Consider the following 12,130-nt stretch of genomic DNA (forward strand, 5'->3'; position numbering starts at 1 on the left):
AGTTCTGACTAGCCCGTCGCTTAAATAGTTGGAATCAACGTTTACCCGGCTAAAAAGTTCGATTTTGGTGAAAATCGACTTTCCCCCTGGAAAAACCGAAAATGTGACCCTTTGAAAATCTGAAAAAAAAAACTTTTTCAGTTTTCACTTTTTCTACATCTTTTTGAGAGTTCTGAATAGCCCGTCGCTTAAATTGTTGGAATCAACGTTCACCCGGCTAAAAAATTCGATTTTGGCGAAAGTCGACTTTCCCCCTGGAAAAATCCAAGATCTGCCACTTTGGCTCAGTGTAAAAAAAAACTTTTTCAATTTTCACTTTTTCCACATACTTTTGAGAGTTCTAAATAGCCCGCCGCTTAAATAGTTGGAATCAACGTTTATAATTTCGGGGTATTCTTTTAGTCGTTAATCCATCAAAAGGGAGAATAAAACGATAGGTGTCCCTCTTCCCCGATGAGCCTAGCGGTTCCAACGACTCAATTAGAGAATGATTATACGTATTCCTTGTACAAAACGCGGGTTCGGGACGGAGGCGAGAGGTGATGATTCAGTCGAGAGGTGAATACCGTCGAGAACAGCATTTTCGGACAGATAAGTGAAGGCGTTTCGTGTGAACGTGGGTAAGATAACGTTTTTCAGTCTTGTATTTTCCCGTTCAAGAGTGACGGGAGAACACTTCATTGGGAGAACATTTCAGAGTTATCCACGGCGGGAAGAGGCTCATTGTCTGCGACAATAATGGGAAAATATTGGAAACCGTTCGTTGAAACGTTTAACACATTTCATCATTTTTCCAAGGGCACTATTAAAAAGTTATAAAATAAACATGTCTTTTCCACTTCATTTGACTATTTTAATGCACATGAAATAGGATTTTTTAGATTATTAGAAATCGCTGCGCGCTACGCGCGCGCGTCTGCGAGCCTTTGGTGTTATCTTACGCTGAGAGAAAAACGACAAAGTTCTCAAACAAGTCTTACTTGTGCCAAGAAAATAGTTTTTTGAAAATTATCAAAAAAAGATTTTTCGTGCCACACATGCAGAGAGTGCGCCGGAATGAAAAATTTTTGTCGCAAAAATAGATTTAGTAGTTGAAAAAAAATTGCATTCTCTGTAGACGTAAGAAATGTCATTTCTAGCACTACTCCTTCGTTATTCGATACTCCCATAGGTATTTTGCTCCCGAAAAATCTTTGTTTTGTGCGAAACAAGGGATACTAGTTTTTCGTTTCGGCTGTCTAATAATCACAGACAAGACATGAACCCTTAAATGAGACAATAATAATGATATGATAGCAATCTTGTAACTTAGGGATTTAATATTAGTTCATAAATTGTCCTCTGTATGAGATATTTTCATCCTGAAAAGGCACCGTCTGGGGTGACGAATTATTCGCCTCTTGAGCCAAATATTTCGTTGCTGTCGAAAGCAGAACAATTATTCATGTTTGAGACTTTCAAATTCGAACCAAACAAATTCTTTTTTGGCAATTTTCAACTAGCGATTTTGTTGGCCCAAATAAGATTTGTTTGACAAGGTGTTTGTTTTTCTCTCAGTGCAGGAGTGAGGTGTCAGTTTTTTTTGGGACGCCGGGGTTTAGCGGTGGATGTTCCTGCGTCGAGGATTCGTTTTTTCTCCCACAGGTAGAGATCATTCGGATGTGTATGTTCGCCTGAATGATGGACTTTACAGTTTATCATTTGTGCCACCCGTTGGCTTTCGTTTTTATGGATTGAGGAAATTTCTTCGGGATGGGTTGACGCTGTGAGGGGTGTTGTCCCGGAGTTAATAATGATTTTTTTGATATGAAATATGTGTCGTTCTGGGAAATGAAATTTTTAATTGATGTGTGAGCCCAAGGGTGCATTGATATTTCAATAAAATCGGAGAAAAATTGGACATTTTGAGAAACGAAGAGGTTTGGAATTGATAGACTAAAAAGTAGAATTTTTATGTTTCAATGAAAATTTTAACAATTCAAAGAAATCAGAAATGAAAATTTCAAAATTTTGGCAATTTCGAAAAACGGAGTGTTTCGCAAATTGATAGGCTATTGTTGAATTTTCTAAATTTACTCCTGGCGTCAAGCCAATACTGAGATTGCCGCCCGAACATTCTCTCTCGGAACAAAAGTCCATTCATGCTTTACTATTTTTTTCGGAATCCCGTTTTTTTCCTCCCGCAACCGAAGAAATTATCGACTTTCTGACTAGACGAATTTCACACCTGACCATAGCAAAAGCGCAATTAGCACAATTTTTTCTCCCTCCCCCGGAGGTTTTTCTCCTCTGGGTCAGCGCCGGGAGCGGCGACGAGGGGCCACGCGAATTGTTTTTGTCATTTTTCGGGGGGAGATGGCACGACGAGAGACGGGGGAATGGAAGTAGCCAAGCGTAAAGGCGATACCGTCATGGGGTATCACAAAATTCAACTGTAGTGTTGCTCCCCTCCCGCGTATCGGTTGTCCTTCAGGTCCCTGGTGGGACGATTTGTAATGTATCAATTATTCTACGAACTGGAAATTCATCCTGACTATTGTCGATTGTTGATTTCAAGTCTATTGATTTCCGAGAACTCCGTTTTTTTGGAATTTTTTAAATTTAGCTGGAAATTTTTTCATTAACATTTTTTTATGATTTAATCATTTATAAATTATTAGAATAATTTTTTTAAATCTTTTTTGTGTGATGACAGCCCTCGCACTTGTCAAAAAAATTGAGGGGCCTCGGGGGGGAGAAAAAACTACGGAAATGCGGAAAAACCTTTGCGCCATGAATTTTTAGTCAAAAGGTGATTGAAAAATCTGAAAGATGGCTTAAAAAGTTTGTTCATTTTACAGAAGAAGAATGAAGAGAGGTGAGGATCATCTGAAGAGGATGAATAATATTGAAGAATGTTTAAAAATACGAGATGGGGCGCCGTCATCTTTGAAGAGTATCAAAACAAGATGCCGCCATCAGTTGTCAACCACCTCGTAATTTTGAACATTTCTGAGAATTATTTATCCTCTTCAGGTCATCTTCAAGTCGTCAACTGTCTCATCCAGTTCCTAGAAAAAGCACAAATTTTTCCGGCTATCCGTCAGATTTTTTCGCCTGTTTTGGTGAAGAATTTATGGCGCAAAATCTTCGCATTTCAGTATTTTTACTTTTTTTTCAATTTTGATTGATTAGGTAACACTACATTTAATTGCATATTGTTAGCAAAGAGGTAATGGATCATCGAACAGTAGCTCAAAGAAAATATTTCCCTTATAAAAAATAAGCAAATCGAACAGATTTTATAATAGATGAAAAAATTAATTGCAATTATGCAATTATACAATTAGCAAGAGTGTGTTTGCGCATCATCGATAATAACGAATTCTGTAGTAGATAATTTACCGGCCAATCCATAAATGAATCATGAAAAATTCCCTTTCTCGTTTTCGATATTTTATTAGGAAAAAAACCCTTATGTCTTATATTTTATCAAAAATAAAAATTTCTAGCAAAAAAAAACGAATGAAAAGCGCGAATTCTTCTCAAAAAGATTCTCCAAATCTTGGAATTGATTGGAAAAATATCTTAAATTTATCAAAATCATCTCCAAATCATGAAAAAATATATTCCACAATCTTAATTTTTATTAATACCAGAAAAAATACATCGAAGATTTAAATATTTTCCGTAAGTTAAAAAAAAAATGTCATCATTCTCCGATTTATGAATTCCCAACTTTAATTTTCCCACTCCTTATTTCTAGGAACATTTTTTCTCCCGAAAAAATCGCTAGTCTGTCATTAATTCATCACACCATCCATAATGCAGATTCCTGAAATAGATAATATAATGATCAATCCATTTAAAAAAATATTTAAAAAATAAATTTAAAAAATCCCGAGAAATTCCACTTTTCTGTTCTCAGTATTTCACGAGGAAAAAAATCCTGATGTTTTACATATTAGAAATAAAAAATCGAAAATTCTAACGAAAGAAAAATCTAAAACGACAATATTTTGTATTCACCTCATCAGGTGTCTCAAACACCTCAATAAAAGCAAAATCACTAAAAATATCGCTAAGGACCTCAATTTTTTCCATAAAACAGAAAAAAATGAAAAATCTGGAAAAACTCCCGAAATTGAAAAAAATCATTTGCAACTTTAATTTTAGCCCTTTTTTCCTAGGGATATTTTCTCCCCCGCAAAAATCTCCAGTTTAGATAGTTTTTCGGCCGATTCACGAACCAATAGCGCCGCCAGGTGACCGCCCAACTTTTCAATGGATCAGACAAGGATAGCATGCATTTGACCACTTTTTATCCAATGCCCTCAGCAAACGTAGTGAGTAACGTCCTGCTGCCACCTGTATCAGTTTTGCAAAAATTCCCTACAATCGATAATGAAGAGTTCTGAAGTGGATAATATCCCGATCGATTCCTCAAAAAATCTCGAGAGAAATTCCCCTTTTCGGAGGAAAAAACCAAATATTTTTTACATATTATAGAAAATAAAAAATTCTCCAAAAAAAAAGAGCCTCGATTGTCCCTCAAAAACTTCCGAAATTCCTCAAAACTTGATAAAAATTCCAAATCATCAAATCTTTTTTATTCATAAAATCTAAAAAAATAAGAAAAATCTGAAAAACCTCGGAATAAAAAAAAAAAAATTTCACCTTTAATTTTGCCCCTTCTTTTTCCTAGGGACATTATCTCCCCCGAAAAAATCCCCAGTCTCCCACTTCCTCAGCGACTCCCTCCAAAAATCTTCCGTACCATTGGCAGCATTGTTTTTTGGTAGTTTACAAATAAAATGGCCGATATATGAGGCTTATTTTGTATGTGACCGTACTGAAATACTAAATAATCCGGAAATTTCGCCTCTCACGTCCCTCGAAACGTCGTCCACCCTCATCCCCCATATTATGACAATAACAAATAACAATAAATCACCAGCAATATCGTGCATTTGTGCGGGAGTGTCGCGTTACCAAGTAGGTGGATAAGGTTGTCTTTTTCTCCACCGTGGGTTGACCGTGTGTCGTTAGACGCCGCGGTGTGTCCTCTCTCTCCTCCCCCACCCCTAGATCCTGCCACCCCACTTCCCCCCTGTGGCAAAAACCAAAAAATCAGGGAAAAACAAGGGGACATTGTGATAAACACGAGAACAATTGCAATTACCACGACAATCCAGTGACAGTGTTGATATTTTCGGTGGTATTATCAGTTATTACCATCGGTTATTCGCCAATATTAACGGCAAACCCAAATGCTGGTCCTCCTGCCATAGCAAATTGCCGCCAGAATATTGGACATCACCAGGGAGAGGAGTAAATCCTGGGGACAAAGGCTGTTTTGTTTGTAAACCTCAACACCAAGGTTCTCCATTAAAACCTGAAGATCGACATTTTCGAGGGTCTATCGACGATTTATCAAGCACCACATTGAAGCATCCCCTGGAGGAAAACGACTTTCTATCAATAAAGAAAGATCTCGAGTGGGAATGTCCATGAGATAGGCAACAATAATCGTGCAATTGTTGACATCACGAGGAAAAAGTTGAGCATCAAGTGATATTTTCAGTAAAAAGAGTATATTTCACCACAAAAATCAATTTAAAATCTCCATTCTTGTCTCAAATGTTAGAAATTGGCTCGAAATCAACAATAACCAGGAAGAGGAATAAATCCTGTGGGCAAAGGCTGTTTTGTTTGTAAACCTCAACATCAAGATTCTCCATTAAAAGCTGAAGATCGATATTTTCGAGGGTCTATCGACGATTTATCAGACACCACATTAAAGCATCCCCTGGAGGAAAACGACTTTCTATCAATAAAGAAAGATCTTGAGTTGGAATGTCCATGAGATAGGCAACAATAATCGTGCAATTGTTGACATCACGAGGAAGAAGTTGAACATCAAGTGATATTTTCAGTGAAAAGAGTATATTTCACCACAAAAATCAACTTAAAACCTCCACTCTTGTCTCAAATGCTAGGAATTCCCTCGAAATCAACAATAACCAGGAAGAGGAATAAATCCTGTGGGCAAAGGCTGTTTTGTTTGTAAACCTCAACATCAAGGTCCTCCATTAAAACCTGAAGAGCGAGATTTCCGAGGGTCTATCGACGATTTATCAGACACCACATTAAAGCATCCCCTGGAGGAAAACGACTTTCTATCAATAAAGAAAGATCTTGAGCGAGAATTCCATGAAATAGTCAACAATAACGTGAAATTGTTGACATCCCAAGAAAAAACCTGTGCCTCAAGTGACATTTCCGATTAAAAAATACATATCTCCCCCCCTCTCCCCCGAAAAGTCCCCAAACCCCAAAAAACCAAAAAATTCCCCTCCCGTCTCAAATGTTAGAAACTCCCTCCTAGCCCTGACAATTTCCACCCTCCCTTCCCCCAACAAATGCAAAAATCCCACTCCTGATCATCCCTCCCCCAAAAGCTGGGCCTAGTCCGGCTTTTCCCCCCACCAACACCAAAATTCCCCCGAAAATTCCCTCAAAATCAACAATAATTAACAAAATAAACAGTGCCCAAGATAAATCGCATATAAAGCGTCCCGACAAGGGGCGCCGATATGCGAGAACAATATCACCTCCCCCCGTAGTGAAAGAAGAGATTGAAATTATTCAAAATATCGACAACAACATTGAAATACTGGAGTGCAACGGTTACATATACCACCTAGAGCCCATCAAGATATATCCCACCGATCAATTAGTCGTCGTTGACTCTGTCGGTGTGGATGAAGACATAACGACAAATGATACAAATAAACAATCGGTTATACTTGATACAGATACATTAACAGTGGCTAACGAGAGTGATCAGGATCACGCAACCCTGGCCAATATGTGCACAACACCTGGCAATGCTGGCACTGGTTTTGGGTATGCGTGGTCATTCAATCCGACAAATGAAGGCAGAGACACCAACCAGTCTGACTTGACGGGAAACATAAATTATGCTGTCAACAACAATCAGGATCAGGGTACGAGTCAGAAGATCCAGGCCGATGTCAAGCCCAAAGTGGGCAATGCCACTCAGCCTGGGCACAGAAGACAGGTCTTTCAGATGACTGATAACTGTCAGACCACCCAGCAGCAGCAGCAGCAGCAACAACAGCAGCAACAACAACAACAGCAGCAGCAGCAGCAACAACAGCACCACCAGCAGCAGGCTGGTGCTGGTGGTGGTACAAGCACTGGAGCCCACAATCAGACCCACAACACCCACCCGACCCACGTCACCCACGTTCGTACAAAAAAACATCACGATGTCTTCTCACTCACCTGCGACAAGGGCGGCTGCAACTGCGACGCATCACACACAACCCCAGCGCCAACAATATTTCCCAACACCCTTGTCTTCACCACAACCGACAAACACACAATGAGCAAACACTTTATGACACCGATTGGTCCAATTCAGCTAACAGCTGAGGAGTGCAATGAAATTCTCATGAAACGAGCTGCTGCTGCATCGAACCAAGCCAACACCAACAATGTCAATCAGAATCAGACAGAGAGTGGACACTTTGGTCACGTATTGACCCACATCAACACCACCCAGATTGACACCAAGGTGAAGCAGCAGGACATGGGGAGCCAGGCGAGGGTGCCCAAGGAGAGGCCCTACTCGTGCTCAGAATGCGGAAAGTCCTTTCTCCTCAAACACCATCTCACCACTCATGCCAGAGTTCACACTGGTGAGCGGCCACATATCTGCGTGCACTGTGGCAAAAGCTTTGCCCACAAACACTGTCTCCACACCCATCTCCTTCTTCACAGCGCTGAGCGACCTTATCAGTGTCGAGAGTGCAAAAAGTCATTCACACTGAAGCATCACCTGGTGACACACACGAGGGTTCACACCAGAGAGCGGCCCTTTGTGTGTCAGGAGTGCGGAAGGGCTTTTCCATTGAAGAGACATCTGGTAACACACAGTAAATTTCACTCTGGGGAGAGGCCATTTGTCTGCGCCGAGTGTGGGGAGTCCTTCTCCCAGAAGGATCATCTCACCATGCACTCGAGATTCCACGGGAGTTTGCATCCATTTGTCTGCCCAGACTGTGGTGCTACCTTTCAACGAAAGTTTGAGCTCGTTAATCATGGTAGGCTGCATGGAAGGGTGCCCCATTCATGCACAGTGTGTGGCAAAGAATTCCTCCAGAAGAGAACGCTCCTGGCACACATGCGACTCCACACTGGGGAGACACCGTTCGCCTGCACTGTCTGCGGGGAGGCCTTCCCCAGGAAGGCTGATCTCGTTGCACACTCCAAGATGCACAATGCCACCAACACCGATGACAAGTCACTCACATGCAGGTAAGCATTGGGCCTGGGGGGGTGGGGGCATTTCCGTCGAGAGCGACGGAAATTTTGGTTAATAGTTGATCGTCCAACAGGGAGTGTGGATTGGGCTTTTCTAATCGGGAAGCACTTACTTTGCATTTGAGGTTACACGCTGGGGACAGGACACTTGTTACTGATCTCTGCGGACTTGCTGCTGCCTTTCAACAGACACCTGGACACTTTCTTACCCCCAATGCCACGGGAGCGCATCAGGTAATTTTGATTTTTCGAATTGGTATTATAACAGGTGTAGAAGGTTTCTAATTATTTTAATTATTAGCTTTCAAATTATTTATATACGATTTCTATAGGTTTGAGAAAGTCTTAGTTTGAGGCCTGAAGAACTTGGGTTGAGAATTTTCAAAGACTATTTGAGACTGAGATCTCAATTTTGAGACTTTCACAGGTCTTAAAGTGAAGACTTTAGAAGTTTCAAGTGAATAATTTCAAAGGTTTTGAAATAAGATTTTCAAATCTTCATTTAAGCCTGAAATTTCCAAGTTGAGAGTTTTGAAAGATACAATTTATCATTACATCGTTTAACGAATTCAGAATATTATTCTAGTCATCCTGGGATTAATTAATTTTAATTAATGGATTCATTACTCATTATATCGATTCCTTATCGAACAATTAACGAAAAGCTCGTGACAAGCTCTAAAAATAAAGCCTCGATTCAAAATTAAAAAGCCCAATTCCTCTGCAATAATTAAATCAACTTGACCAATAACCATCCCAAACCCCTAAACTTCCAGATGAACGGACCAATCGGTGCACCAGGTGTATCCCACATGCAGAGTGGAACGCAGACCTCACCACCAGTAGGCAGTGGTCCAAAGCCCAAGCCCCACCTCTGCCCAGATTGTGGTCGTGGTTTTGCCCAGAAACACGGTTTATCCCAGCATCAAAGACGTCACAGTGACGGCAGTTGTCACATAAGATCCCACATCTGTGATAAATGTGGCAAGGCATTCTTCCAGAAGAATCACCTGCTGCTTCACCAACGCCAGCACATGGATCCACCACCAAGTATACTCAGGCAACAGCAGCGACAGGCTGCGCAGGCTGCTGCACAAGCTGCACAGCAGAGTAGCCAAGCACAGGGGCAAGTGCAGGTGTCGGGACAGCAGCAACAGGTACAGCAGGTGCAGCCTGTGCAGCAGCAGGTACAACAGCAGCAACAGCAAGTCCAACAACAACAACAGCAGCAGCAGCAGCAGGTGCAGCAGCAGGTACAAGTCCAGGTGCAGCAGAATCAACAGACGTGTACTGTTGACACTAAAACCATTCAAATGCAGACTATTGAACAACAAGTGCAAGAACAGGTGCAGCAGCAGGTGCAACAGCATCAGCAGCAGCAACAACAACAACAGCATCAGCAGCAGCAGCAGCAGCAAGCGTGCAATGAGGACACAAAAGCGATACAGTTGAATGTTACCATGTGAAACGATGGTGGGGGACATTCTGGACATTGTGAGGATGAAATAGCACGAAATACACAGCCTCATGCTGCATACATGCACCCACTTCTCTTGTACTAACAATTTTACAATTGGTGATGCATTTGCGACTGGTTGGGGGGGGGGGGGGGGGTTTGATGGAGGTTTCAGGATTCTTGCACATATTTTTGAAATTTGGGAGAAGAGGGAATCTGTCAAATCTCGAGGGTTCAGGCAATTTTTCATTGGGCTTTGAGAATGGTATTGGGGGGAAGGTAATATTGTTCAGAAGTTTTTTGGAAATATCGGGGGATCTGGGGGGAGATACGAGAATTTTGGTGGTGATGTTTTTTGTAGCTCTTGAAATTAGCTATAAAAAGGGTGGGAATAAAAATTTATGTATTTCTGGCGNGGGGGGGGGGGGAGGGGTTTGATGGAGATTTCAGGATTCTTGCACATATTTTTGAAATTTGGGAGAAGAGGGAATCTGTCAAATCTCGAGGGTTCAGGCAATTTTTCATTGGGCTTTGAGAATGGTATTGGGGGGAAGGTAATATTGTTCAGAAGTTTTTTGGAAATATCGGGGGATCTGGGGGGAGATACGAGAATTTTGGTGGTGATGTTTTTTGTAGCTCTTGAAATTAGCTATAAAAAGGGTGGGAATAAAAATTTATGTATTTCTGGCGGATCTCGAGATATTTGAAGAAAATTATGTACAAGTTACGGCCAATTTGTACGTTACGAATTTTTGAAATAGTATTTTTACAGTTATCAAATTCTTTTGAATTACCAAATATTCGTAAATTATAAATTGTTATCAATCACTCGAAATGTGAAAATTGTCGAAAAATTTTGAAGGATAACATGAGAATTGTGGATTATTCTCAGGTGTTTATCAGCCCCTGGAAATTTAACAACAACATCCAGTTGAAATGTGAACTAAATTAGTTATATTTAATATATCTAGATGATGAAAATTAAAATGAGAAAAAATAATAATTGAAGGGATGAAAACTAAGCAAAACAATAGACTAAAAATGAAGGAAAAAATTAATAAAAAAACCTTTTGAGGATAAAACAAACAACTTAAGGAGTAAGCAAGTAATCGATTTTATTACAAGAGTATATATAAAAATTATACATATTATATTCTAATTCTAACTGTAAGGCTTGTAACAAGAAGTAAAAAAACAAACAAAAGAAACAAAAAAATAAAAATAACCATATATTAGTGTTTTACATATATATATATTATTATATATATTATACATACTTTATGTCAAAATTTATTTTCTTTGTTCTTTTTCCGTTTTTTTTAAATTGTAAAATTGAAATACTAAAAGATTTTTCTAGTATGTGACACAAGTGAATTTCAGACGAGAAAAAAAAGGCTAAAGATTCAAACGAAACCAGCGATGAAAAGAAAGCTTCATTTGTCTTTTTTAAGTTTGATTAAATGTTTGTTTTTATTGATAGAACTACATTTGCAATTTATAATGAAAAGGGGGAGGAGAGAGAGAGGAGAAAAACGGAGAAAAAAGTATACATATTGAAATAAATAAAAAAGAAAAAATTAAGTGAGTAGGATTTTTCAATTTTTTTTCATGGAGTTGGGGATATTTTTCGGTTGTAATTGCAATGAATTAAATTGTGAGGATGAGTGAGAGAAAGCCTCACATAAATTTCCCGCCAACATTTCGAATAGTGAATGACTACAGATAGTTTTAAGTTGCAGAGCTACCGAAGGTAAATTTCTCGTTTGAAATTGAAAGAATTTTTTTTCTATAGTTTTTTTACTTGTATTTTTATAACGAGTGATTTTTCAGAAAAATGTTGAGGAACTTTTTTGTGGGGAATTTAATCCTCTACAAAAAAGATCTTTTTAGATTTTTCTCTAAAACTACTCGTTTTTGAGATAATTTCGTATGTAACGGAGTTCATTTGTAGTGGAACGAAATTGAGATTTTTTTTCCCATCTTTATTTCTCAAAAAAGTGAAAAGTTAAACTGTCTTGGCGGTAAAACGGGAGAGACAGGGGGAGGGTCTAATTGGGAGAGACGAGTGGAGTGATCGTTTGGCTAGTCTCTCCCGTTTTACTCTCCTGACCCTCCGATTCTCTCGCATTTGACCCTTGAACAAGAAAATTCCCTACTGTCCCACTTTGCCTCATTCACCCTCTAAAAGTCCCTATACAAAATTAAATTCTCAGGTCTCATCAAATCCTCAAAAATTCTCTCACCTCCCACCCCCCAAAGCCCTAAAAAATCCAAAACAAAATCCGCGCTAATTTTCTACGCACTTACCCCTCTCTCATACACCCCCTCAACCCCCTCCACATA

General features: G+C 39.6%; 1 protein-coding gene across 2 annotated transcripts; it reads left to right on the forward strand.

The window, feature by feature from the left end:
• The first annotated feature begins 4,803 nt into the window (after positions 1 to 4,803).
• Positions 4,804 to 9,939, forward strand: LOC107044575 (zinc finger protein 432). 2 transcript variants are annotated; one of them, XM_015266504.1, is made up of 3 exons: positions 4,804 to 8,325; positions 8,406 to 8,565; positions 9,108 to 9,939. In XM_015266504.1, the coding sequence occupies exons 1-3, from the start codon at positions 6,851 to 6,853 to the stop codon at positions 9,795 to 9,797; spliced, it is 2,325 nt and encodes a 774-aa protein (XP_015121990.1). In that variant the 5' UTR covers positions 4,804 to 6,850; the 3' UTR covers positions 9,798 to 9,939. The 2 variants fall into 2 exon arrangements, with proteins under 2 accessions (XP_015121990.1, XP_015121991.1); XM_015266505.1 differs by having other exon boundaries at positions 8,457 to 8,565.
• Positions 9,940 to 12,130: the final 2,191 nt, after the last annotated feature.

Source organism: Diachasma alloeum, unplaced genomic scaffold (assembly GCF_001412515.2).
Source record: "Diachasma alloeum isolate Michigan unplaced genomic scaffold, Dall2.0 Dall_scaffold_00760, whole genome shotgun sequence".
Classification (NCBI taxonomy): Eukaryota; Metazoa; Arthropoda; class Insecta; order Hymenoptera; family Braconidae; genus Diachasma; species Diachasma alloeum.

Excerpts from the sequence above, each read along its gene's own strand:
- LOC107044575 (XM_015266504.1), top strand. The coding sequence starts at position 6,851 with ATGTGCACAACACCTGGCAATGCTGGCACTGGTTTTGGGTATGCGTGG. Across the intron at positions 8,326-8,405 it reads GACAAGTCACTCACATGCAG|GGAGTGTGGATTGGGCTTTT; the intron begins GTAAGCATTGGG and ends ATCGTCCAACAG. Across the intron at positions 8,566-9,107 it reads ATGCCACGGGAGCGCATCAG|ATGAACGGACCAATCGGTGC; the intron begins GTAATTTTGATT and ends CTAAACTTCCAG.